Source organism: Gymnodraco acuticeps, unplaced genomic scaffold (genome assembly GCF_902827175.1).
Source record: "Gymnodraco acuticeps unplaced genomic scaffold, fGymAcu1.1, whole genome shotgun sequence".
NCBI lineage: Eukaryota > Metazoa > Chordata > Actinopteri > Perciformes > Bathydraconidae > Gymnodraco > Gymnodraco acuticeps.
In genome coordinates, this window is record NW_022990743.1 from 777,332 (window position 1) to 803,043 (window position 25,712).

Genomic DNA, 25,712 nt, shown 5'->3' on the forward strand with positions numbered 1-25,712 from the left:
CCATACTGGCACCAGGTCCAAGGGCAGCTGCATATCACAGACCGGAGTCTCTGCTACTTTGTTGTGTGGACCACGAAGGAGGCGATCATCATCCCCATCCCCAAAGACCCTGCATGGCATGGAAATCTCCTCCTCCTGGAACAATTCTACACCCAGCATATGCTCCCTGTGTTGGCCAGTAGAGAGGAGGACATTTCAATAAACATACTCTTAACACCCTCGGACTCTGCGTTGTGTTTCATATGTGTGATGGGGTGTTATGCAGAGGGGAGGAAAACAGGACACAGCAGATTGGGATTGTGGTGGAGATGCTGAGCAGTTATTTAATTGTTGCATGTAATTATTATTATACTGCGTGCTTCTGAGTTATTCCATCTTTTGCTGTAACATGGATCTGTATGTAACTCTATATTTACTTGTTATCTACCACACTTCCTTCTACATCATACACCATCATTATACATGATGGTGTATATAGGATATATATATTTGTATACTTATCTGTAAATTGTATAATTTTATTTAAACGTCTTTTTGATCTCTCAAACTGAGTAAGATTGACAATAAAGTTGACTTTGAAAAATATATATATTCTTTATGAAAATAGTTGACTGTTATCAAATGAATCCAAATGAAAGTTGGACTGAACTACAACTACGCCTTTAAATCTCTACGGACTGTTTTTCAGTGGGATGGCAAGTTCCTATCTTTAAACATTTATTAGTTTTTTCTCAGAACAGATTTGATTTTCTGAAGGTAATTTAACTTTGCCGACCATGTAAGGTCATTATTAAAAGGTACAATCAATTTGTTTAGGGTTGACTAAAATAATGAAAAACATTCATTTGGATAATTTACTGACAGAATAAGAAACTCAATGATGCTCTACTCACCTGTTCCCTTTTTATAAAGTGAAACAGTTGAAACGATAGATTTTATAGTAAACTTAAAAACAACCTTCTCCAAAAGCTATCAAGGAATATACCGAATACTTGTTTTAGAACTTTATTACATATTTTTATATAAATAGTTTGAATGATCCATAATTGACAGAAGCTTGTGTTTACACTGACCTGTTACTCATATATTAATGTCTGTAACCTCAGTAAACCACTACCTCACTCATTTCACTTTCATTCATCACGGTTCAGTAAACTAAGTGATACATGAACCAGTTTAATCATTATAATAACGTAGGATTGCAACTCTTTGAAACTGTAGGTGGCTCTTAAAAGAGCCGTTGTGTTTGGGTGTGCTGGTCTCAGGTCAGTCTAAGCCCTCTCTCCGCGGATGCGGCGGGCCAGCTGGATGTCCTTGGGCATGATGGTGACCCTCTTTGCTTGGTTCATCTTACTGGGGGGCAGCTACATGGATGTCGGTGCAGTCCACAATCATTGCGCAGTTGAAGGCAGAATGAATTTATTATTGACTCCGAATGAAGCACAACTTCATGTCATACAATACAATGACTTTATTTGTAATTGTGTAAGAAAATATGAGCATTGATTAGCAAGCAGGACCTGCAGGAACAGAGAACGGTGATGGATGGAGTTGGGAAGAGAGAAGAATAAAGAAAACAGATCAACTTTATTATCGGATATTAAAAATTCAATTTCAAAACAAGTTGCCGCTCCTACAGTTTTCTAGTATGTAAAGATGATTTCACATAACCTATGCAAAATATCACACTCAATACAAGTGTGTCTCTGGGGGGTGCATTGTGCCTTTGATGTATATAAATAATATACCATGACCAAATACTATTACGTACAGTGGAAATCAGGTTGCCAGAGCAGGTCAGTGCATGTTCCTCAACGTCTCAGCAGTTACAGGTGAGGTAAAGAAAATAAAAGAGAAAAAGGTCAGTAACAACACTTTAAAGTAACAACACTTTGAATAATTATCTCTTCTAACAATTTTCTCTCAATAAGCACACAACGACTGTCTTTCCAACAAACAGATTGTCATCACAATGAAACACGTCCAGAAGAATGACATGCAAAGCTCCATGCCTGCCTTCGACTCTCCCTGAACTGCTTCCTTAGCACCCGGTGGAGGGCGCAGTAGGCTACTCTTCAAATGTTTCACGAAATACTTACCATCATGTTTGGTTACTGTTTAACATTTTGGTTTACTTCATGTAATAAAATAATAACTTCATGGTAAGGCTACTAAAAATGACAAGGCTAAGTAATGTAATGCTAACTAACGTGCTCGCTACTCGTCGCTACTAGCTAGGTAGCTAACTTGACTATGTTCCATGCACAACATGTATATTACCTATGATATTACCTGATATGTCTGATCCAGCGACTCCTGGTCCTTTCATCAGACAGGAATCGATAGAAGGAGCAAGTGGTATGATCACTTTTATGACTACAACCTGGTACAAAGCACACAGGCATCTTGTAAAAGTGAATTTATTTTTAGCGATCTATAATTTATTGGAGGGAATAAATCAGTTATGAGATCTTCTTCTTCTTCGCTTTAATTACGAGTCTTATTATAAATCACCGAGCATGCCTGTGACATCACTTACGCGACCCAGAATGGGATTTGGGATTTGTAGTAGCGTATTTTTCATAGTCTTATATTTCAGCAGTTTTACGACAAAATGTGACTTTTTTGACATGGAAATGATTGTTTAAGATTGACAAACATCATATGTGTAGTTCGTGGCACAATTCAAACGGGATCAAAAGATACGTGTTCTCTCTCCATTGAATTCAATGTAAATTTTTCGCTTCCGGGGTCCCATGGTCCGGAAGTAGATGGGCGTGACTTCGCCTCTCCATATAGAAATTAACTGCGGGTCTGGTTCTCCCAGCTTGCACGCGGTTTGATTGGCTAGCGCTTGAACTGTCAGATTTGCATAAACGTATCTGATTGGCTGTCGCTTCCAGCTCAGCCTCAAAAGTTGAACATTGTTCAACTTTGGAATCCTGAACATCCTGGAAATCCTGGAAATCTTCGCCTCGCCCCCCCCCCACCATGCAGTTCGGCGACAAGCGAGGGAAAGTGACGTCATCCCCATTCAAAGTCAATGGGCGGAGACGCGCTGGAAGCGGTGGACAAATCGCCAAAAGCTGCTGTGTGTACGGGCCGTAACCTAATCGATCAGTGCACTACGAAGCCAGTGCTAGACAGTGACCTAACGGGGGGAGCCCCGCCGGTCATTATCGGCCAATATTCACTCTTAATAGTTTGATCGGTGCTCTCTATAAAGGCCGATCAGGAGAGCTGGATCTGATCGATATGGACATAAACGTGAGTGAAGTGTAACCGGACGCAAGAGAGAGATCAGATCAGCTGCTGAGTCTGATGGAGACACGCTGCTCTGCATGATCACCTGATGCTCCGCCCTCTGTTTAGCGAGCTGACCGGACTGCGCAAAATGCGTATATGAAGTAATCTTACCCCCGTAGGGGCACGCTCATGTGATTGGCTTAGAATGAAGGAGACATCTGATTGGCTATAGATAGAAAAAATTACAAGTACGAATCGGCTGACCGTCAGGGGAGTCTCAAAAAACCCACACACGAATGCAAAGCGATCCGTGCACAGAAAGCTGTTTGTGTTTGCAGGTTCAGGGGATTTAAACGGGAAACTAATAAGTGAGGATCAAAAATACATATGTAAAACTTTTTTCTGTATTTGGATTTTATTTACATGTATATGAAACGGAATACATTTGTGTGTGCATTGAAAAACACAAGTATGGATCCGGAAATACAAGTTTGAATCCTTCTGTGTGCATGTGTGTATTATGAGACTGTTCTGAGCCCATACAGGACTGCACCCTGTGCATGAGAAGGTGGAAGCAATCAAGGATGCACCCACACCTTCAAATGTGACAGAGCTCAAAGCATATCTAGGACTGTTAAACTATTATAACAAGTTCCTGCCCAGTCTGTCAACCATCCTTGCTCCAGTGCACAAACTGCTGAACAAAAGACACAAAGTGGCAGTGGGAAGATGCACAACAGACAGCGTTTGAAAAGTCAAAAGACATGATGCAGTCAGCTGAAGTGTTGGTGTATTATCACCCAGAGAAGGACATTGTTATGAGGGGCCGTACAGGCCATAATTCATACTGGTCCTCTCACGCACATACATTCTTCTTTTACATACATATATTTTAACTCTTACATACATACATTCTCCTTTTACATACATATATTTTCACTCTTACATACATACATTCTCCTTTTACATACATATATTTTCACTCTTACATACATACATTCTCCTTTTACATACATATATTTTATAATATGCATGTCTGAAGAGAATATATGTATGTGAGAGAAGAATGTATGTATGTGTGAAGACAATATATGTATGCAAGTGAAGAATGTATGTATGTGTGAAGACAATATATGTATGTGAGAGAAGAATGTATGTATGTGAGAGAGAAAGTATAGTGGAAACGGAAGGAGTATGGTTGAAACGGAAGGCAGGTCATTCTTGCGCTGTGATTGGCTCAGAAGGTCGAGCGGGGCGGGCTCATGTTCAGAACTTCTGATTTCAAATCAACATAACATGATGGAGGGAGATGAATCGCGTAGATTGCAGCAAGCATTAGGGGTTTTAAGGAACATTTTGTCAACCCCTGAAACTGTCACATCCCTGGCCAGGTGTCCTTGCGGGTGCGTTCGCTTTACTTATCAGAGCGTGCCGTAAGGGCGGTTACTCTTTGGTTTATAAACTCCCGCCTGGGACGGACTGATGCATTAGATTATGTGCTATATGGAGGGGACTTTGACAGAGTATTTCTCACAAAGTACACAGTAAAAGTACTTCAATGTATTATTAGTAGCAGTCAAACTAGTACCGAGTCCAACAGTGTCAGTTTTATGAAGAACTTGTGGTAAAATATATTTGTAAAAAGAAAATGAAGAGCTACTGATTTGAAAAAACGGCTCTCTGTATAGTTTAAATCTCCTAACAATGGTGTCCATTTATTCTTCTCCCCTCGAGTCCAACAGTGTCAGTTTTATTAAGAACTTTCAGGAAAAAATATTTGTAAAATATGAAGAGCAGCTGATTTGAAAAGACAAACGCGAGAGACGGCTCAGTGACCGCAGTGCAGAATCGCTGTATAGTTTAAATCTCCTAACAATGTTGTCCATTTTAGACACATGCTTATTATATTTACAGCCTTAATAACATTCATTTTCTGGGCTCAATGTGTGTCTTGGCCGTTTTCGTTGTGATCGCTAAATTCACCTTGTTTCCCCTTGTTAATAATTATGTTCAACGTTCCAAGCAAACGAGTGCTTTTGTTTTGAAATCACTTCCGCGAGTATCGCCCCCCCCCCTCGCTACAATGACCATTAGACCATTTAGTAAGGTAAAAAACAAAAACGCCTCGCAGACACTCTTCCGTTTACTTGTTTAATAAAGAAAAACAAGTGGTCCGTAGATACACGGAGTCATCTAACCCTAACCCTCTCCCTCCATCATGTTGATTTGAATCAGAAGTTCTGAACATGAGCCCGCCCCGCTCGACCTTCTGAGCCAATCACAGCGCAAGAATGACCTGCCTTCCGTTTCAACCATACTCCTTCCGTTTCCACTATACTTTCTCTCTCACATACATACATTCTTCTCTCACATACATATATTGTCTTCACACATACATACATTCTTCTCTCACATACATATATTGTCTTCACACATACATACATTCTTCTCTCACATACATATATTCTCTTCAGACATGCATATTATAAAATATATGTATGTAAAAGGAGAATGTATGTATGTAAGAGTGAAAATGTATGTATGTAAAAGGAGAATGTATGTATGTAAGAGTGAAAATATATGTATGTAAAAGGAGAATGTATGTATGTAAGAGTGAAAATGTACGTATGTAAAAGGAGAATGTATGTATGTAAGAGTGAAAATGTATGTATGTAAAAGGAGAATGTATGTATGTAAGGGTGAAAATGTATGTATGTAAAAGGAAAATGTATGTATGTAAAAGGAGAATGTATGTATGTAAGAGTGAAAATATATGTATGTAAAAGGAGAATGTATGTATGTAAAAGGAGAATGTATGTGCGTGAGAGGACCAGTATGAATTATGGCCTGTACGGCCCCTCATACATTGTGCTATCATGTGACGCATCTAGTGCTGTAGCGACGCGTCGACTTCAAAATATCGTCGACGACATATTTCCGCGTCGACGCGTCGCCACCATAGACTGTATGACGCCACACACACGTGGGTCACCCAAAGCAACAAGCAGTTCGCAATCGCACTTCTAACACAATGGAGACTGAAACGGCTACCAACTCCTCCTCACAGGATTGCGCACGAAGCCCTCAAACGAAAACATCTCGCCCCAGGTCTTCAAAAGCATGGGAATATTTTAAAGTTAGCCCAAAACGCAAAGATATTTATATATTTATATCTCACTGAGACTGCTGCTTGACCGGAAGCAGCAGCTAGCTGTGGTGGCAACCATTAGCAGCTAGCATTTGCTCTCCGATTTAAAATGGAATTATGGATTATAAATTCAATAATTGTTTTATACATAGACGTTAAAAACCTATGGATTAACCGATTCAGCCGCGTTTTTTCTCATTTGAATGCCATTGAACACGTATTTTGATCAGATTGACAGCTACGGCGGTGAGACGATCTCCCTAGAAGCTCTGTGAAGGTACGTGTTGTGATGACTGTATTTGCTTCCCCTGTCGCGAGTCCGGATCACTCAGTGATGATACTATGTACCTACATAATCTGTGGAGTCTCAGCTTTAATCGGATATATTGTATGTGCAGCTACGATAAGTAATAAGGGTACTTTTATCTTGAGATCTGTGCCAATGTCCGTTAGCATTTTTCGCTCAGGGGTCATTTAGATGCTTCTTATGAGACTTGTGTTTTGTTTTGGTAAACATGGTTTGTATCGTCAGTTAGCTGAGATTATTTCCGTTAATCTGGTATAACACATTAATAGGTTCTTAAATATTAAGATCCCCTGAGACACAGTATCGTTAGATGGTTCGATAAAATGTGCAAGATAACGTTTATGTAGCATTTCTTTATTGTCGAGATGATGACATTTATAACGGGATCAAATCAAAGTGAATGGCCTGCTGCTGCTGAAGGCATGGGGCTAGTGACTGGAAAAAGTTTTAAAAGTTATTACATCGTTTCAGATAATACATAATAATGATAATTCATTCTATTTAGGGGCGCCTTTCAAAGCACCCAAGGACACCTTACAATTCATAACATATTCCAAGGAAAGGTTTTAAGACAGTACAAAGAATGCAGTCTGGGTGATGTTTTTTATGTGGGGTGCAGATGAGAGGGAGCTGTCCAGAATGACACCAAGATGTTGTGTTTGAGTTCTTGATAAGCCATGAAAACAGTAAAATACGTGTCTCCTGTTCACCAAAACATACCCATCTGTTATGGAAAAAGAAAGTAATCCAAAAGTATTCTAAAAGTAATCTGAATACTTTTTTAAGACACGTAACTGTAACTGTATTCTGATTACTTTCAGAGCATGTATTCAGTAACTGATTACATTTACAAAGTAACCCTCCCAACCCTGCCTAGAAGTGATCCTTCGTTAGCGTGAAGAGTCTGCTAAGCTTTATGCGGTCCACAGCACCTGAGCGTGCTCCACTAGCACCCCCCCCCCCCCCCCACTTCAAAATGCTGGGCTATATAAAAATCGCTGGCCCGCGATAGTGTCTATTGGATACATTTTGGCCCTTGGACAAATGTAGTTGGTGATCCCTGATGTAGAGGATACTGTCAAGTCCTGTAGGGCTGAACGATATACCGTGTCATGGCGATAACCGCGGTATGCGCATGCGCGGTATTCACACCGCAGGGACGTGCGGTTTTATTCATTTAAAAACATTTTTTTTAACGCACTTTAGCACAGAATTCAAAATAAAGATACCCTTATTACTTATCGAAACTGCACATACAATATATCCGATTAAAGCTGACACTCCACAGATTATTTAAGTATAGTATCTAAGCGATCCGATCTCGCAACAGGGGAAGCAAACACAGACATCACAACACGTACCTTTTACGGAGCTTTTACGGGAGATCGTCTCACCGTAGCTGTCAATCTGATCAAAAGACGTGTTCAATGGCATTAAAACGAGAAAGAAAAAACGCGGCTGAATCGGTTGATCCATAGGTTGATAATGTATCTGTGGCTTTGAAGCAATTGTTTATAATCTATAATTCCATTTTTATATAAAAATCGGAGGACAAAAGTTAGCTGCTAATGGTAGCCATTTGGGTGGATTTTCCATATCTCTGGCCCACCTTGCTGGATTTTGACATGTGACATCTCTTTCTGACCGTCAGAGCCAATGGAATCGAGGGGAAATCACACAGTCCTTATTTGGTAATGTGTGTGTGTGAGACTTCCGCATAGCCAAGACCGGAAGCAGCAGCCACTCTGGTGGCTACCATTAGCAGCTAACTTTTGCTCTGCGATATTTACATAAAAATGGAATTATGGATTATAAATTAAATCATTTTTTTATACAGAGACGTTAAAAACCTATGGATTAACCGATTCAGCCGCGTTTTTTCTTTCTCGTTTTAATGCCATTGAACACGTCTTTTGATCAGATTGACAGCTACGGTGAGACATCTCCCCTAGAAGCTACGTAAAGGTACGTGTTGTGATGTCTGTGTTTGCTTCCCCTGTCCGAGTTCAGATCACTCAGTGATGATACTATATACCTAAATAATCTGTGGAACCTCAGCTTTAATCGGATATCTTGTAAGTGCAGCTACGATAAGTAATAATAAGGGTACTTTTATCTTGAGTTCTGTGCCAAAGTGCGTTAGCATTTTTCGCTCAGGGGTCATTTAGATGCTTCTTATGAGACTTGTGTTTTGTTTTGGTAAAAATGGTTTGTATCGTCAATTGGCTGAGATTATTTCCGTTAATCTGGTATAACACATTAATAGGTTTTTAAATATTACGATCCCCTGAGACACTGTCGTGAAAAAAAAAGTAAAGTAGCCTACCCGCCGGGACTTTGGGGTTTAACAGGTTTAAAAAAAACGCAATATATACCGCAGGGGGTGGGGGGGGGGGAAATCGCGATGTCAGTTTTTTTCAATACCGTGCAGCCCTAAAGTCCTGTATAACATGTCAAGAGCACCGAAATGTTCCGGCACCAGCTCCGTTACACCCCTGGGATTGGCTTGATAAGCCCTGGAGTCGTATTCATGTGGATTATGCTGGGCCATTCATGGGGAAGATGTTTTTTGTGCTCATCGATGCACACTCAAAATGGATGGTCCAGTCAATTCTGCCACTTCAGCCACTACAATTGAGTGCCTGCGTACCAGTTTCAGTAACCATGGACTGCCTGAATTGTTGGTGTCTGATAATGGCACCTGTTTCATCAGCACAGAGTTCGAAGATTTTCTGAAAATAAATGGTATCCGTCATGTGACCTCGGCACCCTATCACGCCTCCAGTAACGGGTAGGGATGGGTATCGTTTGAAATTTATCGATTCCGATTCCGGTTCTGCTTATCAATTCCGATTCTTATCGATTCCCCGTTTCGATTCCAAAATTGTAAAAGAAAGAGGTCAAACGTTTAGATAACAAAAATATCTTTATTCTTTTCAGCTTTAACTGAAATTGTTACAAATAAAAAATATACATGCAATACAAATGTATTGCACAATAGCTGTGCTTTATTTTAACTGAGCTATGCCTGTGGCAAGCTATTAACACTGTGCCCAATTGTCTTTTTATTTTTTAGTGTAGTGGAGCCTCACTTCAGAGCGTTTACCGCGACCCATCTTTGGTGTTATGAAGTGACTGAGCTTGTGAACTGTCTACGGCAGGGCGGGGGGAGCCTCGCTGCGGGGCAACTGTGGACCTCTGTCGCCTGTCAGCGCAACTTACATGATGCCGTTTAAAAAAATTAAGGGCGGTGCCGGCCATCAGCGTACCGAGCCAGCCGTCAACGGCCCGCTGACGACCGGCCGTTCTGTGATTCTCCAGGTCCGCCCTGTATTCCACCGGGTCACCGCGGTACAGACGGACCCGCTGGAATACAGGGTCTACCGCGTTTAGGAACCGTTAAGCAGAACCGAAAAGGTGTATTTTGTACGGGTACCCGGTACCCGGCATTTTCTTATCGGTTCTCATCTGGAACCGAGTTTCGGTTCCCAACCCTAGTAACGGGTTAGCAGAGAGAGGGGTACAGACATTTAAAAGGATGATGAAAAAATGTCCAGAAGGCACACTGACAGCCAAAGTAGCCAAAGTGTTATTTAGTTATCGTGTGACTCCTCAGACTACAACAGGTCTGTCACCAGCAGAGCTGCTTCTCGGGAGGAAGCTACGTTGCTGTTTGGATTAAATTCATCCAGATCTGTGCATGAAGGTGAAAGAAAAGCAGGAAAGACAAATAAGAGATCATGACAAAAAGGCTAAGGGGCGCTGGTTCAAAACAGGTGACTCAGTGCTGATGAGAAACTTCAGTCTTGGACCCAAGTGGATTCCAGGAATCATAGAGTCAGTGACAGGGCCAGTGTCATATAAAGTGATGCTGGGTGATGGGAGAGTAGTCAGGAGACATGTGGACCAGATTCATGCTCACCACCAAAGACCAGAAAAAGACCATGAAAGACAACAGACTGACTCGACTCAGCTAAGTCAGGCAGCCAAAAAAAGAGAGACATGGCAGGACGTTGAGAATGTGGTGCTCAGTGGGGACGAGTTGGAAGAGCCAGCAGCTACAGAAGCTGCAGCAGCAGAGAGGGTCCATGGAACTGTGGAAAATACAAGTCCAGGGAAGAGACAGTCAAAAAGAGAGACCAAGTTACCCAGTTACCTTAAAGACTTCCAGCTGAGCTAAGAAGGGAATAGATAATACTGTTGTGAGGTTGTGAGTCACCTGTTAGTTTTAATAAAAAAAATAAAAAAATGTTACAGTGTTACAATGTTCCTGTTGGATGTATATAACCTGCTTGAAGGGAAGGGGATGTTGTAAGATCATATCATTGCATGTTAGTTCACCAGTCCACTAGGTGGCACTGTGACATTTAAGTTGTTGCCGTTCCATAAGCATAGAAGAGGACCTGGGAGCTATGTTGTTATGCTAAGTATGTGGTGAACCGGAGTCGCAGTTCGGCGCTACCAGAAACCAATAAACTCCACTATGCTCACCAGCAGCCTCCTGTGAGTTACTACACTATAATTTGTAAAACTACGGTGTTAAAAACGACAATTTCAAAAATACAGATTCTAATGGTCAGATATAGATATACACAGGGCCGGACTGGGACAATAAGTCAGACCGGGAATTATACACCCAGCTAGGCCACTACCAGTTTTTTGTGCCATTTTGCTGGATCTATTTGTCAATTGTTACAGCGTTGCTGCCTGTAGTGATAGCCCTCTAAATCTACCCAAAAATAAACATTTACTATTTAAAAAAATGTGCAAATCTATTTAGGAACCTGTGAACATATTTTAAGTGGGGGTGTACCTCAAATCCTATAGGGAGGTCGGGGGCATGCTCCCCCGGTAAGATTTTTTTTAAAATGTTGGACTTAAATGCATCAATCTGGAAATAAAGAGACTACACCCATATGAAACATAACTGTATACATTTAAATAATCATAAAAACATGGCCATAACCTTTATATATACAGTCTATGGCCATAACCAATAACATATCATATCCAATATGAAAAAACATTGAAGCTTGTTTATTTATTTGTTTTTGGTTCATTTATAGTTGTGAGTGTGTCTGTGCTCCTGAACCAGCCTCACCTGTCTCCCTCCTCTCCCTCCTGCTCCTCTTTGAGGCAGAAGCAAAGACTAGTTTTAGCTCTCAACAAGTTTTAATAGTTTATCTTACCTTTTTTCACCTAGTTAACGTTTTTTTAAAATTATTATTCATGCATATTTTGCTAATCACTCCCCCCTCAAATGGAAATATGTGTTTACATAAATGGTGACCAAACCGTTTGAGACCCACTGAGAACTTAGACTAAGTTAACTATCTAAGTACTCAGAGAGTAATTTACCTCACCTGAGCTGTAGTTATCAGTCTCTCAGTCTCACAGGAGAGGACTCTCCTCCACCTTGTTGTTGAAAAAGCTCCTTATATCCGTTAGCTCAGCTAGCTAGCACCAGATGCTAACAACAACAATACACGTAACCGGCGCGCGCGCTTTATCTCAGTCGCTCGCGCCACACATACACCCTCACACACCCTCCCGAGCTTGAATGACACAAACAGAGACCAATCGAGGGCATTAGTATGATCTGTATGAAAGTGGCCATGTCGGCAGGCCACATCATGTAGACAGCCAGTCACCCTCTGTGAGGCAGAGTCAGACCCACATTTGCGCAGCGTTGCGTTCACAATACATACATACATAAAAAATAAAAATAAATCCTCAGGCCAGCAGACCACTTAACAGGCCAGGCCATCGGGAAACCTCCCGGTCCTCCCGATGGTCAGTCCGGGCCTGGATATACAGATACTAAAGATAGGCAGGTACTTGCTTTCAAGCAGAACACAGGGGGAAACAAATTTAGCGCGAGTGTTTACGTGTTAGGCGTAATGACGTACAACGGCCTCGACAATTTCTGTTGTCCTATTCAGCCACTCGGTAACAACCATCGTTTTTCAGACACGTAAACTCTTCAAAAATCACCAGTGGGGTCACTGCGGATGTATTTAATGTCGTAGAACAAAACGTGATTTATCTCTTAAATTTGTGTCAACCACAGACCTTATTTCGAGCTATTTTCCAAAACCCTATGGAGAAAATGCATTGCTTTTTGACGAAAGAACCGGAAGTGCTAAAAATGCTACCTTACTTCCGGGTTTTACGACGCGTCACTGCGGTTCTCTATTTAGTAAGGTAAAAAGCAAAAAGTCTCTCGAACGCTCTTCCATTTACGTGTTTAATAAAGAAAAAACAAATGGACGGTAGATACACGGATTGGTAAGCCATTTATATTGATAATTGCTAGCTCAATGCTAGATCTGCTTTGATATGAATGGGAGGATTAATAAAGTTTGCTACGTTAAAAAACCCATTTGATACATTCCTCACAAATATCCATTTAAACGCTCCATAAACATGGCTGAGTCAGCGATAACTTTCGAGGGGTGGAGGTATGCCCATTTTTTTGAGTTCGTCCGAAGAATAGACAGGAATGTGAGGTGCAAACTGTGTCCAAGGGCCTCATTTATAAAGCGATATACGCTCAAAAAATGGCGTACGCCAGTTTCTACGCAATGTTTGCGATTTATAAAATACTAACTTGACTGGAAAACGTGCGGTCCTCCAGGCAAACTCTAACCCATGCGTTCGCACTAAGCACAAAAACGGGAGAGACGAGAAACTGCGACACCGTTGGCAGAAGGAAGAATGGAGAGAAATATGTGGAAATAATACCATAAATAAAATGTTACCTCTCATTTATCATATGAAGAATTCATTTTCAAACATTGATTAAAGCCAATCTTAAAATGATTAAACAAACGCCTGTTTGCGACTCCTCAGTGCACACAAAAACATAACTTGGAGAAATAAATAAATACGGATATGTTATTTAAAACCACCTGGAATATGTTGTGTTAATGTTATGAAATGTTTTCTCATAAATGATGCGGTAAGCAGGAGGACAGAATTACGTCTAAACTGACGCCGTGTTGCATTTCTATAGGTTGTAGATACGAGCATGGTTTTATATACTATCACGTTTAATCGTGTTTTATGCCGTTTGCCAAGACTTGATAAGTCGCTCGTAAAACACAGGAGGTATGGAAACTAAGAATACCATATGTGGTAAATTATACAGCTGATATAACACAACACATTAGTTGTATTTCCTTTAACTGGTGGATATAGGGTTGCTGGGGGGGGGGGGGGGGGGGGGTGGGGGGGTTTAGACGCACAGGCTGCAGTGGAGAGGCTGCGCACAGCTGATCGACAGCTGGGACACAAACCACCAAATACAAACAAATAATTCAGATCCAGTCGTCATGACTCCACACCGGGGGGATTCCCCGTTCACTTCTTACAGTTTCTCATCAAGGGGGTGTCTCCTGTCCCCAGTGCAAACACACTGCCTGAGGAAGGATGTGTATTGTTTTTGTCATTAAGCTGTTTCGGGCCATTTATTTATTTATTTTGGTGACGATCCGACCTCCATGCTGCTCCCCTGTTCAAACTGCATCCACCAAACAATATGATTTATCTCGACCTCCCCAAAATAACCAGAATCTGACACGGTGTGAGATGTCTTTTTTAGCTGTTCTGTCGTCATTTCCTGCGATCTTCTTCATGCAGTCAGTCAAAATGAATGAATGAATGGGCGTTTCTTTCACTATTTATAGGCAAATATGGGCGTTACGTGAACCCCGCAAAAGCTGCACCGCATTTCGAGTCGGTTGTGATTTATAAAGGGAAACCGGCGTAGGAAGTGCTGTACGCACTTTCCTCGACGGTACGCAATGTTTGGTGAATCGGGAAGTGGCGGAACATTTATGGACCTATTTTTCGGATTTCTACTACGTAAGCAACCTTCCCACGTGAATCCTACGCACAGCGTTATAAATGAGGCCCCAGGGGTCAGATTGTGGTTATTTTGGGGAGGTCGAGATAAAACATATTGTTTGGTGGATGCAGTTTGAACCAGAGTAGCAGCATGGAGGTCGGATCGTCACCAAAATAAATAAATAAGTGGTCCGAAAAAGGTTAATGACAAAAAGAATACACAGAGCCTTCCTCAGGCAGTGTGTGTGTACACCCCAGAGATGTTCACAAGTCTTTTTTTGCAAGTCCAAGTCAAGTCTCAAGTCTTTGGTCACGAGTCCAAGTCAAGTCTCAAGTCTTTGTGGGGTGAGACTTGATCAAGTCTCAAGTCTTTGGTCACGAGTCCAAGTCAAGTCTCAAGTCTCTAAAAAATAAAAGTCTCATGTCTCTTCTGGTTGTAATAAGCCTTCTATTGTCTGCTGCTATCCAATCTGTTAAGAATACTGCACAGCTATATCTAAGAAATTCAAAGCATGTACTGTATTATTATCACTCCTATATCTATTAGCATACAGTATCAGTACTGATTAGTTGTTTGTTATATGATCACTTTAAACAGGCTATTGCAATGCAATATGAGGAAAAACATCACACTTTAGCTAAATGCAAACAACTTATAAGCAAAACACTTCAGAATCAGAATCACAAATACTTTATTAATCCCCCGCAGGGAAACTGTGTTAAAAGTACTTAAAAGTAAACATTTGTTCTGTGCCATTTGCAACTAAAAAACTATTGCTGCAATATTATCTGAAATATACTGAACTGGTGATATTAAAACATGACCTGTTCCAAAAGAGATATCTACCATTAACACCATTTACCAGCCAAATGCTGGTAAATCATGCAAGTGGCTGGTACTGTATGTTGCACGCACCAGCCACAAATAACAATGTCAATCTATTGAGTGGCTGGTAACATTTCAACATTCACTAGGCTAGCCATTTGGCCAGTGGACAAAAATGTTAAAATTTGACCTCTGCAACCGTATTGTTTAATTACACTGGGTCTCTAATGACATCTTTTAAGTCTACTATAAATAAACATATTCCTCTATCCTCTCACTCAAACCCAGTGTAATGGTAACCTGATAAACCTGTAACATTAACGTTACGTGGTCAACAATAAACCTGTAACCTGCCTATAAACCGACAGATGTATTTATGTATGTAACTATGTATTTTTCTATGTTTAACGTTAGCCAGTAGATGGTGGCAGCGGAACGTAATGATTAACGTTACCGACCTTTTTTATGTCATGTCAAGAGTTGGATGTCAACGCCACTCAACGCAAACAAGTGTGACAAGCAAACATTCACTCATCTTTTCAAATATTCAGTTACAAAGCTAGTAGCAAGCTAAGTTAACATTACATAGCTGATGCTGAGCTAAACATGTTTGCTAACCGTCCATATGCGTTAATGTGACTGACCTCTCCGGGTGAGTTTTCAAGTGCCTGATGAAATTTGACGTTGTTGCACCAGCATCCTTGATTTTAATATTGCAGACTTTGCAGTGTGTGCTCCTTTTGTTGGTGCCGCCGGCGTTTTTGTTCGAAGTTTTTATAGTTGAACCTGCAAGCGGTACAGCTGCAGGTGTGCCGCCGGTCGCCATGGTGTTACCATGATGTTAATGTTAAAGGTGGGGTAGGTAAGTTTGAGAAACCGGCTCGAGATACACTTGTTGTTATATTCCATGGAATGCTCTTAACATCCCGATAGCCGGCCCGGCTAAAGTAACTGGATGGCCTACCTGCCTGTCAGCCTCCCATCGGGGCACAAACTTATCTCGTGCCCTCATTGGTAATGTGCGCGTTCGTGTGTGTTGGAGGAGGGGCTCTGTGAGGAAGTGGCAGATTTTCTCCGGTTGTGTATTTTCAAATTCTAGCGATCTCGAGCTGGTTTCTCAAACTTACCTACCCCACCTTTTATACGCCAAAAATAGAAAACACAATGATTGTTCACGAGTCCCAAAACACGAGTCCAAGTCGAGTCTGAAGTCTTTTGAGCAGGAGTCCAAGTCAAGTCTGAAGTCTCTAGGCTTGTTTGAGACACATTGCGGCTCGCCTCGAAAGTAGACGAGAGTAGCCGATCGCAGCCGGGGGAGGTGTCAAAAAGCTCGTCTTAAGTCGGACAGCTCGGAGTCGGAGTCGGCTTGACTGGCTGGGTTTGCAATGGCGGACATTGCGTTGGCGTTTTTCGTTGCAGATGAAGTGGATGCAATAGAAATCCCACAATTAATATATCACTACAAATGAATGACTCAAGTGTCAGTTCATTTTGAAACAAATCAGTACAAGGGGGGTTGAATACATGTAAAAGACAGAACCACTTATTACTTTTCAAAACTACTTCCGTCAGTGGTCTTGACAAGTTTGCATTTATAAAGAATGCACAAATCTGTATATTCGTTAATGTCAGATATGTACTAAGTAAATGCATTTGTTCCTGCTCAAGATTAGATTCAACTTTATTGTTATTGCACATATTACAGGTACTGAGACAACGAAATGCAGTTTAGCTTCTAACCAGGTGCAACAAGCAGTAAAGTGAAAAGTAATGTACACAACCTACAGAATAAAATATAGAATTGAATGATGAATAAACAGTGAGGGGTATGAATACACTAGATATCAGCCTGTGAGCAGTATGAACAGTGTGTATGAATATGCTAAGATATATAAAGTATGAAAACGGTAAGCAGTATAGTATAAAATATATAGATATTAATTTCATGATGATAAACATTGTGGAACAATGATGAAAAATGGGAATGGATGTGGCGACGTAAAACTGACACAAAACAACAACAAACTTTTGCCAGCCAATTGGAGAGTTTCATCAGCAGCACGGGGTAAAAACCACCAATGAGCGCTCAGCTCGAGAGAGACGTTTCCCATCAAGCATTTCGCTTCTGCAGCCCGTGGAGAGCAACTGCGCCAACTCGCCTCGCCTCGCTCTCAAGGCTGCGGGCGTCTTTGTCCCGCGAAATTTCAAAGTCTCATGTGGGCGGGCCTCCAGAGCAAGTCGGACAAAATGACTAACCATCATGCAACGCACTAGCAAGACGTTGATCGAAACTGCGCAGGTCTGCGCAGGTCTTGCTTGTCTCAAACAAGCCTATTGTGTGTGCGACTTAAGTGCGACTCGAGTCCGAGTCACAGACTCGAGTCCCCATCTCTGGTACACCCTTGATGAGAGACTGTAAGAAATGATCGGGGAATCCCTCCGGAGTGGAGTCATGACGACTGGATCTGAATTATGTTTTCGTATTTGGTGGTTTGTGTCCCAGCTGTCGATCAGCTGTGCGCAGCGTCTCCACTGCAGCAACTCTATATCCACCAGTTAAAGGAAATACAACTAATGTGTTGTGTTATATTAGCTGTACAATTTACCACATATGGTGTTCTTAGTTTCCATACCTCCTGTGTTTTATGAGCGACTTATCAAGTCTTAGCAAACGGCATAAAACATGATTAAACATGGTAGTATAAAACCATGCTCGTACAACCTATAGAAATGCAAAACCGCATCATTTATGAGAAAACATTTCATAACATTAACACAACATATTCGAGGTGGTTTTAAATAACATATCCGTATTTATTTATTTCTCCAAGTTATGTTATGTTTGTGTGCACTGAGGAGTCTCAAACAGGCGTTTGTTTAATCATTTTAAGATTGGCTTTAATCAATGTTTGAAAATGAATTCTTCATATATGATAAATGAGAGGTAACATTTTGTTTATGGTATTATTTCCACATATTTCTCTCCATTATTCCTTCTGCCAACGGTGTCGCAGTTTTTCGTCTCTCCCGTTGTTGTGCTTAGTGCGTACGCATGGGTTAGAGTTTGCGTGGAGGACCGCACGTTTTCGTTAGTATTTTATAAATCGCAAACATTGTGTAGAAACTGGCGTACGCCATTTTTTTTAGCGTATATCCCTTTATAAATGTGGCCCCAGGCCAGAAGCTGTTATCCACTGCTGTAAACGCCACGTCAAACCCAAGTGGCAAACTATGGGGAAGAGCCGGGACGCCAATACGGAAGTGCCACATACTGCAGTTCATATATTGGATCGGCCAATATATGAACTGCAGTGTGTGGCACTTCCGTATTGGCGTCCCAGCGATGACTGCAGAAAGGAGCCATTTCCATAGACCCCCATGTTAAAATGGCCAATTTTACAGCAGAAAAAAACATGTTTCTACCCATCTCTGCGCCCCACACTTTGAGAAACGCTGGCCTATATGCTATGCAGAGACTGCCTTCTTCATGTCGTGAATTTCAGCTGATGTTTTAATATGGCAATTGGCAAAAGTGTGACATTTGATTTATACAACATTCGCAAGTTGTACATTTGACTCATACAATAACCCACCTTCGAGTGATGCTCTAGTTTCTTCATGTTTTGTTTTTTTTCCCTCTTGCTTGCGCCGGACTGAAACTGTCTTTTCACCGACATCTCTTCACCTGCACTAGTGGCCGTATCAAAGCCGTGATTGGTCAGATGTCGATTCATTACAACGGTGTCGGGTTACAGACGTGCTCCCCTTGACACCTCTCACTCTCGCGTGTCAGCGCTGATAGAGAACTGCGCACAAGCACAAGCCTAGCTCATAAGCCGATGACCCCCTGCGCAATGTGAGGCCATGCTGCCTGCATGATCGGCCTGTAGGGAGGGACGGCCCTGTCTGTGCCTATGCACTCTTCTCTATATGATATGTATACCAGTGCATGTTTTATGAATAGTGTCACTGTCACTTGGTATCTGATTGGAAAATTGTGTGTGTGTGTTTTTTTTTCTTCTTTTTGTCTATTTGTGTGTGTTCAAGTGCTGCCAGTATGAAAGAGAAGCCCCTCTCCTCTCTGTGCACCCCCGCTCTGGTGGTGGATGTGGACAAAGTGAAGAGAAATGCCCTGAGGATGATCGAGCGCTGTCAGAAACTGGGGGTCCAGCTTCGGCCCCACATGAAGACCCATAAAACCCTGTATGATGATAGGCGCAGTGACACACACTTAAACAGTACATTTACACAAACCAGTCACATGTAATGGATGCTGTGTGTGTGTATCTGTGTTTATGTGCAGTGAGTGTGCTGACATCATGACAGGTGGATCACGGAGGTGCATCGTGGTCTCCACACTGGCAGAGGCCTGTTTCTATGCCGACCATGGGTTTGATGACATCCTCTATGCATACTCTCTTCCCCTTGATAAGGTCATCTCAACTCATTCAAAAAGACCAGTTGTATAGTAACTGTTTAGAATTTGTAGTGTTTTTTAAATATTTGAAAAGTGACAACAATTAATCAAATTAAATAAAAGTGCATCTTCAAATCCCCTTGATTAAGAATGTACTGTACATGCAAACTATAGCTACATAACTATATAAAGTAACACATTATGAAGACATTTTGACAGCTCCAATTGGAAAAGCATATGATAAAACAGTTTTAATTCAATCTATTTAGTCGCTTGTTTCAGTTTCAGAGTCTTGGTATTCACTGTATATTGAGCCATTGTCAAGTTATAAATTAAACCTATTCCTACTATGTGTGGAAATGTCTATATACACATGGGTAATTGGGGAGGTGCTCACATGTACATATAATTAAAACATTGCTGAAACAGCTGACACTTATTCAATGACAAACATAGAAAATTATATATATTTTATGGACAGAAGTCACAGTTTGCACAATTACAAATGGTTAAGTTAATATCTTGCAAATTAACTGGAGTACTGTATGTTTTCTAAAAGTATGAAGTATTAGATTGGGAATATACGTTACTTGTCAGAGCATCGAAAGCACAGATGGATGAAAATAATGTAACTATATTGTGAACGATAGGACTTTTTGCATTCCAACTCATACATTTTATGTTTAATATCAACATGCAGGACATTACAATCACACATTTGATTTATTTTGTATTTATTTTCTTACTGTATTACACTGTACATTTCAAGCAATGTTCTTGCTTTATAAAGAATATCTTTAATATGTTTACAGTACTGTATATATTTCAAAATACGTAATTTACTTATTTACTGTTGTTTTACATCTTAGTACAATGTGCACTTTTTCATTTCTTTAGGTATGTATAAGAGATTATTATTTTATTTTATTCTAAAATGGAGCAACTTTTATCTACCCGCTGCTAATTAGTATATCCACTTGGGGATAAATAAAATATTTCTGATTCCAATTATCTTTGACATCTCACACTCACACTAACGTATGCCTGTGTGTGCGTGCTGACAGGTGGAGCGCTGTGCCGACCTCTCAGAGAGGCTGGATCTCTTCCAGATTTTACTGGATCATCCTCATGCTCTGGATGAGCTCAAAAAGAGACCCCTGAGAGACGGTCGGCTGTGGCACGTCTGGCTCAAACTGGACTGTGGTAATGGGAGAGGTAAACACACAGCACAACCAGGACACGGCTCATCAATAACTGCTGAAATGTGATAGGTCAGTGTCAGCTGATCTTGTGTTTGTCATCTGCGTAGCTGGGGTCCTGCACTCGCAGCCTGAGGCGATCAGCTTGGCTCAGGCCATCGTTGGGACGAAAGGTGTGGAGCTAACAGGAGTGTACGTTCACTGTGGGAACAGCTATAACTGCAGAGGAGTGGAGCAGATTCAGGCCGTCGCCCAGGAAACCACTGACCTGACTCTGCAATTCATGGAAAAGTATGGCATAACAAATATGGTCAAATGCAATTAAAGGTCAAACATGTCAATATATAACCTGTCCACTGGCATATACTAGTTTTAGTTTTTAAGAAGTACAGTTTATTTTATTTTTTTATGAATGTACTACTTAAAAAAACGTCAACCTATTTCAAAATTCAGCATTGATATATTAAAGATGCTCTTATCAATATTTGTAAAAATTATTTATCTGTGTAAATGAATTGTGAAAAAGGTAATGCTCACTGAGATGTATCATCCAGTGATCTTCTCTTCTTTTGTTCAGACTGAAGGCTTCTGGGATCACCTGTAAGTCCAGCATTGGCTCCACCCCTTCCTGTAGTCACCCAGTAAAAGACATGGGGAAGCTCAGCGAGGTGCATCCTGGGAACTATGGATTCTACGGTGTGTATTTATGTAGTTGAGTCGGTGTACCAGTTTGTTTATGCTGTTTTCTGATTGAAGTTAGTGTATCTAGAAAAATGATGTTTTTTTTCTCTTTTTTCTGTGTTGTAGACGTGCAGCAGTCTGTGATTGGCTCGTGTACTCTGGAGGAAGTGGCTGTGAAGGTTCTGACGAGAGTCATCGGACACTGTCCTCACAGGAACCAACTCCTGATCGACTGTGGATGGTGCGGACTCAGGTACCTTTATCAATATTGTTTTCCATTTTTAGATGACCTTAACTTTGAAGATGTCAAACTGCACACATAAGTTGCTCGGAAAAGGATGAATAAATATATATATTTGAAGTATTTCCCCTCAATTGTATGGAAGAGCATTATGGCTATTACATAATGCAATACTCTCTTCGGATCTTGAGAATAAAGGTGAAATATTGAGAATAATTGTTGAACTTTTTTGAATATGTCAATCTAGTAGTGTCGCTTGTACTTTTTTTGTTAAGCTCAACGCTTTAAGCAGATACATTTGCCATATTTATATCTCACTACTACATTACTGTTGTTTTTATTTCATCGTTGTGGGTATCTATTGTTTTCATATATTCTTTAAACACTTTTTTGCTTGTTGCTCTCAGTCAAGACGGAGCTGGAAAACTTCCCACTGGATATGCTGTGATCGAAGGACACCCAGACCTCAAGTGAAGCTACCTACTCTTTTCTGTAGTCTTAATACTAATTTCGAAGGATGCCACAAAATGACCATGTATTTGTCAATAGCACACATTGTGTTAACCTTGTGTAGTGCAAACAAGTTTTTGTTTTTTTCACATGTGAAAAACAGAGAAAAGTCTAGATGAATTGAAAAATAAATGGGTCTGTGTTTAATAGCAGCAAAACTATATTAAAACATTTGTTTCAATCATAGGTTTCAATTCAATCTTTAGCAGCGAAAATGTATCTGTTTGTAGTGAGCAGTGTGCTGCACACACTAAACTTTATATTGAACTGCACAAGATGTGTGAAAGTTGGTAAATGGATGTTTTGATATAGTTTGTCTGTTGTAAAGTGCTACCCCCATATACTTAAATGAATCACGATTTTTCTCAGTTCTTCGTAATTCTTCAATGTAAGATGTGATGAGTTATTCATATAAAATGTTATATCTCCTCCAGGTTGTTGTCTATGACCCAGGAGCACGGTCGAGTGGAGCCCATCTCAGGGCCGCTGGACTACAGTAAATTTCCCCTGGGCTTTCTGCTCACACTGATCCCCTACCATGTCAGTACACTTCAATGAGTGAAGAGTTGAATGCCTTATCCGTTTCTTGTCTCGCTCGGGTTGACCCTGTCTCTGTTTGTTTTCACAGTCGTGTGCAACTGCAGTGATGCATCCTGTGTACCATGTGCACTCTGAGGGCCGTCTGCTGGGCAAGTGGATCCCGACACGCGGGTGGTGAACAGATAGCTAACTTGTCAATCATGTCATTTGTAATTAATCCCAGAATATAAGTGTAGAGATTTTCCAAAACCACTGATTTAATAACACTTTGCGTACTATGTAGACCTCCCTAATGTTTTTGTATGTGAAGCAATTTGATGAAAAATAAACACATGTATATGCTTTTAAATGTTTAAATGAATAAAAGCTGTAGCACTATGTTGTCTCCTAATCATTCTATCAATGCAGTGTTTATAAATGAGTCATTATGTGAACATACTAAGACCAGCAACAACAACAGCAGCAACATATGCCAGTAGGCAGTTTTTGGGCTTTCACTGATGCTATACGTCAGGGGTGCCCAACCAGTCGATCGCGATCGACCGGTCGATCGCGGGGAGATTCCCAGTCGATCGCGAGATGTCTCTAAAAATAGAACAACAACATTCTGTTTTATCGTTAATGTCCTGTAACATAATCTTCCTGTGCCAGAATAATGCACTTGAACGCATCAAAGCTTTGTGATTGGCCGGCGTGACCCCATGTGTCGGGGCGTGGCTGGTGGGCAGTTGGCAAAGAGAGGCGAAGTCCCTCCCCTTCCGAAAGCCTCCATGGGACCCCGGAAGCGGAAAATTATACATTGAAGTCAATGGAGAGAGAAAGGTTATCTTTTGATCCCGTTTCAATTGTGCCACGAATGACACATATGATGTTTGTCAATTTAAAAGAACATTTTGCAAGTCAAAAAAATAAAAATGTGTCGTAAAACTGTGAAGTTACACATTTTTTCGTGTGAAACCGCTCAGTGAACTACAGGTCTCTGGTCTCGCACAATACGCGTCACCAACATAAAGATGGCCGTCACGTTAGCACATTTCACCACATTCTTTCAGAATGAGAATACAAGTATTTTACGAGGTGAAAATCACTACAAGTCTGGGCACGTTGAGAGCTGTACCTATATGAAAGGGGAGTTAGTCGGTTCTGTAAGAGCCAGCATGCGGGACCGGCTTTACAAGGTTTCGGTGAGTAATATGAGTGCAATGTGTAACGTTAATGTCAGCTAGCTAACATTAGCTAACAAGGTACAGTAACGTGTTTTGTTTTAACAACTAGTTTTCTCCTTAAGAACTTCGTGGTCTCTGTGTATGCTGTGGATAACATTAGTGTTCACAAGAACAAGGTACACTCCCGTGTTTTGTTTTAGTTGCTCTTCAGATTGAAGCGGCCAGTTTTATATCGACTATACTGTATGTGTGATCTCCTTTTTCTCGTTGTGTCATTTGAGTTTATTTGCTGTGTGTCGATTCAAGGATTTTGGTTATCTAGGCACAGCTGTGTGTGACTCCCTCTGGTACACCGGTATGTGTTTTCCTAATGTAGAGAGCATTGATTAATTAATAAACTACACACTGAGTCTAGATCCTGACCAAATCCTTTTTTATTGTTGATCAAATGTTTTTCAAAAATGTATTCATACACATTTAGAAAAATACAATGTACAATCACAACCAATACAGCACAAATTACAAAAAATACAGAAAAAACAAACAATAACAACAGACAAGAGGACAAAACTATGGAAAAATAAACCCTCCCACCCCCAGATCCGGACCATCCTTGTATTATTGCTCATTCAATCTATTATAGCATGCTAACAAATTACTTTGTACTTACTTTATTTTTACAGATCTGCATGGGAGATGATGGCGCGATGCAGAGCGCTGTCTGTGATTGTGCACAGGGGATGTACAAATGCAGCCACGCTGCAGCATTGGCAATATTTTCCATGTGGCAGATCAGCTCCACAGATGTTGAGTGCCAGTGGAGGAAGCCTGGCACTTCCAAAGTAGTCCAGCTGGTGTCTCAACTTTACCAACAGCGAGAGGAGACATACAACCCACTGGCCAGAGACATCGCCAACTGTCAACTGGGGGGTTGTAAACGAGGCCGAAGGGGTGAAGGCTTTTGTGGAGGCTTTTGTGGAGGCATCAAGTGACAGTGTTCGAATCGAGTCTGGTCTCTTTGTGAGTGAGTCGGGTGTTTTGGGAGCATCACCCGATGGACTTGTGCAGCCATCTGCCCTGCTGGAGGTGAAGTGTCCACACAGCCAGAGGAACATGACCATCGCGGAGGCAGTCCAGTTACCATCCTTCTGTCTCCGTGAGGAGGGTGGGTCATATATTCTCAAGGAGAATCACCCATACTGGCACCAGGTCCAAGGGCAGCTGCATATCACAGACCGGAGTCTCTGCTACTTTGTTGTGTGGACCACGAAGGAGGCGATCATCATCCCCATCCCCAAAGACCCTGCATGGCATGGAAATCTCCTCCTCCTGGAACAATTCTACACCCAGCATATGCTCCCTGTGTTGGCCAGTAGAGAGGAGGACATTTCAATAAACATACTCTTAACACCCTCGGACTCTGCGTTGTGTTTCATATGTGTGATGGGGTGTTATGCAGAGGGGAGGAAAACAGGACACAGCAGATTGGGATTGTGGTGGAGATGCTGAGCAGTTATTTAATTGTTGCATGTAATTATTATTATACTGTGTGCTTCTTAGTTATTCCATCTTTTGCTGTAACA

The 25,712-nt window shown here is 41.2% G+C and overlaps 1 protein-coding gene across 2 annotated transcripts; it reads left to right on the forward strand.

Annotated features, from left to right (window-relative positions):
- The first annotated feature begins 6,608 nt into the window (after nucleotides 1-6,608).
- Nucleotides 6,609-23,341, forward strand: zgc:162816 (uncharacterized protein LOC571260 homolog). Of its 2 annotated transcripts, none has more exons than XM_034231993.1 (10): nucleotides 6,609-6,671; nucleotides 19,423-19,578; nucleotides 19,679-19,808; nucleotides 20,857-21,007; nucleotides 21,102-21,282; nucleotides 21,569-21,687; nucleotides 21,799-21,925; nucleotides 22,321-22,383; nucleotides 22,858-22,963; nucleotides 23,052-23,341. In XM_034231993.1, exons 2-10 carry the CDS (start codon nucleotides 19,433-19,435, stop codon nucleotides 23,139-23,141), a joined length of 1,113 nt encoding a protein of 370 aa, XP_034087884.1. In that variant the 5' UTR covers nucleotides 6,609-6,671; nucleotides 19,423-19,432; the 3' UTR covers nucleotides 23,142-23,341. The 2 variants fall into 2 exon arrangements, with proteins under 2 accessions (XP_034087884.1, XP_034087883.1); XM_034231992.1 differs by lacking the exon at nucleotides 6,609-6,671 and adding an exon at nucleotides 10,112-11,204.
- Nucleotides 23,342-25,712: the final 2,371 nt, after the last annotated feature.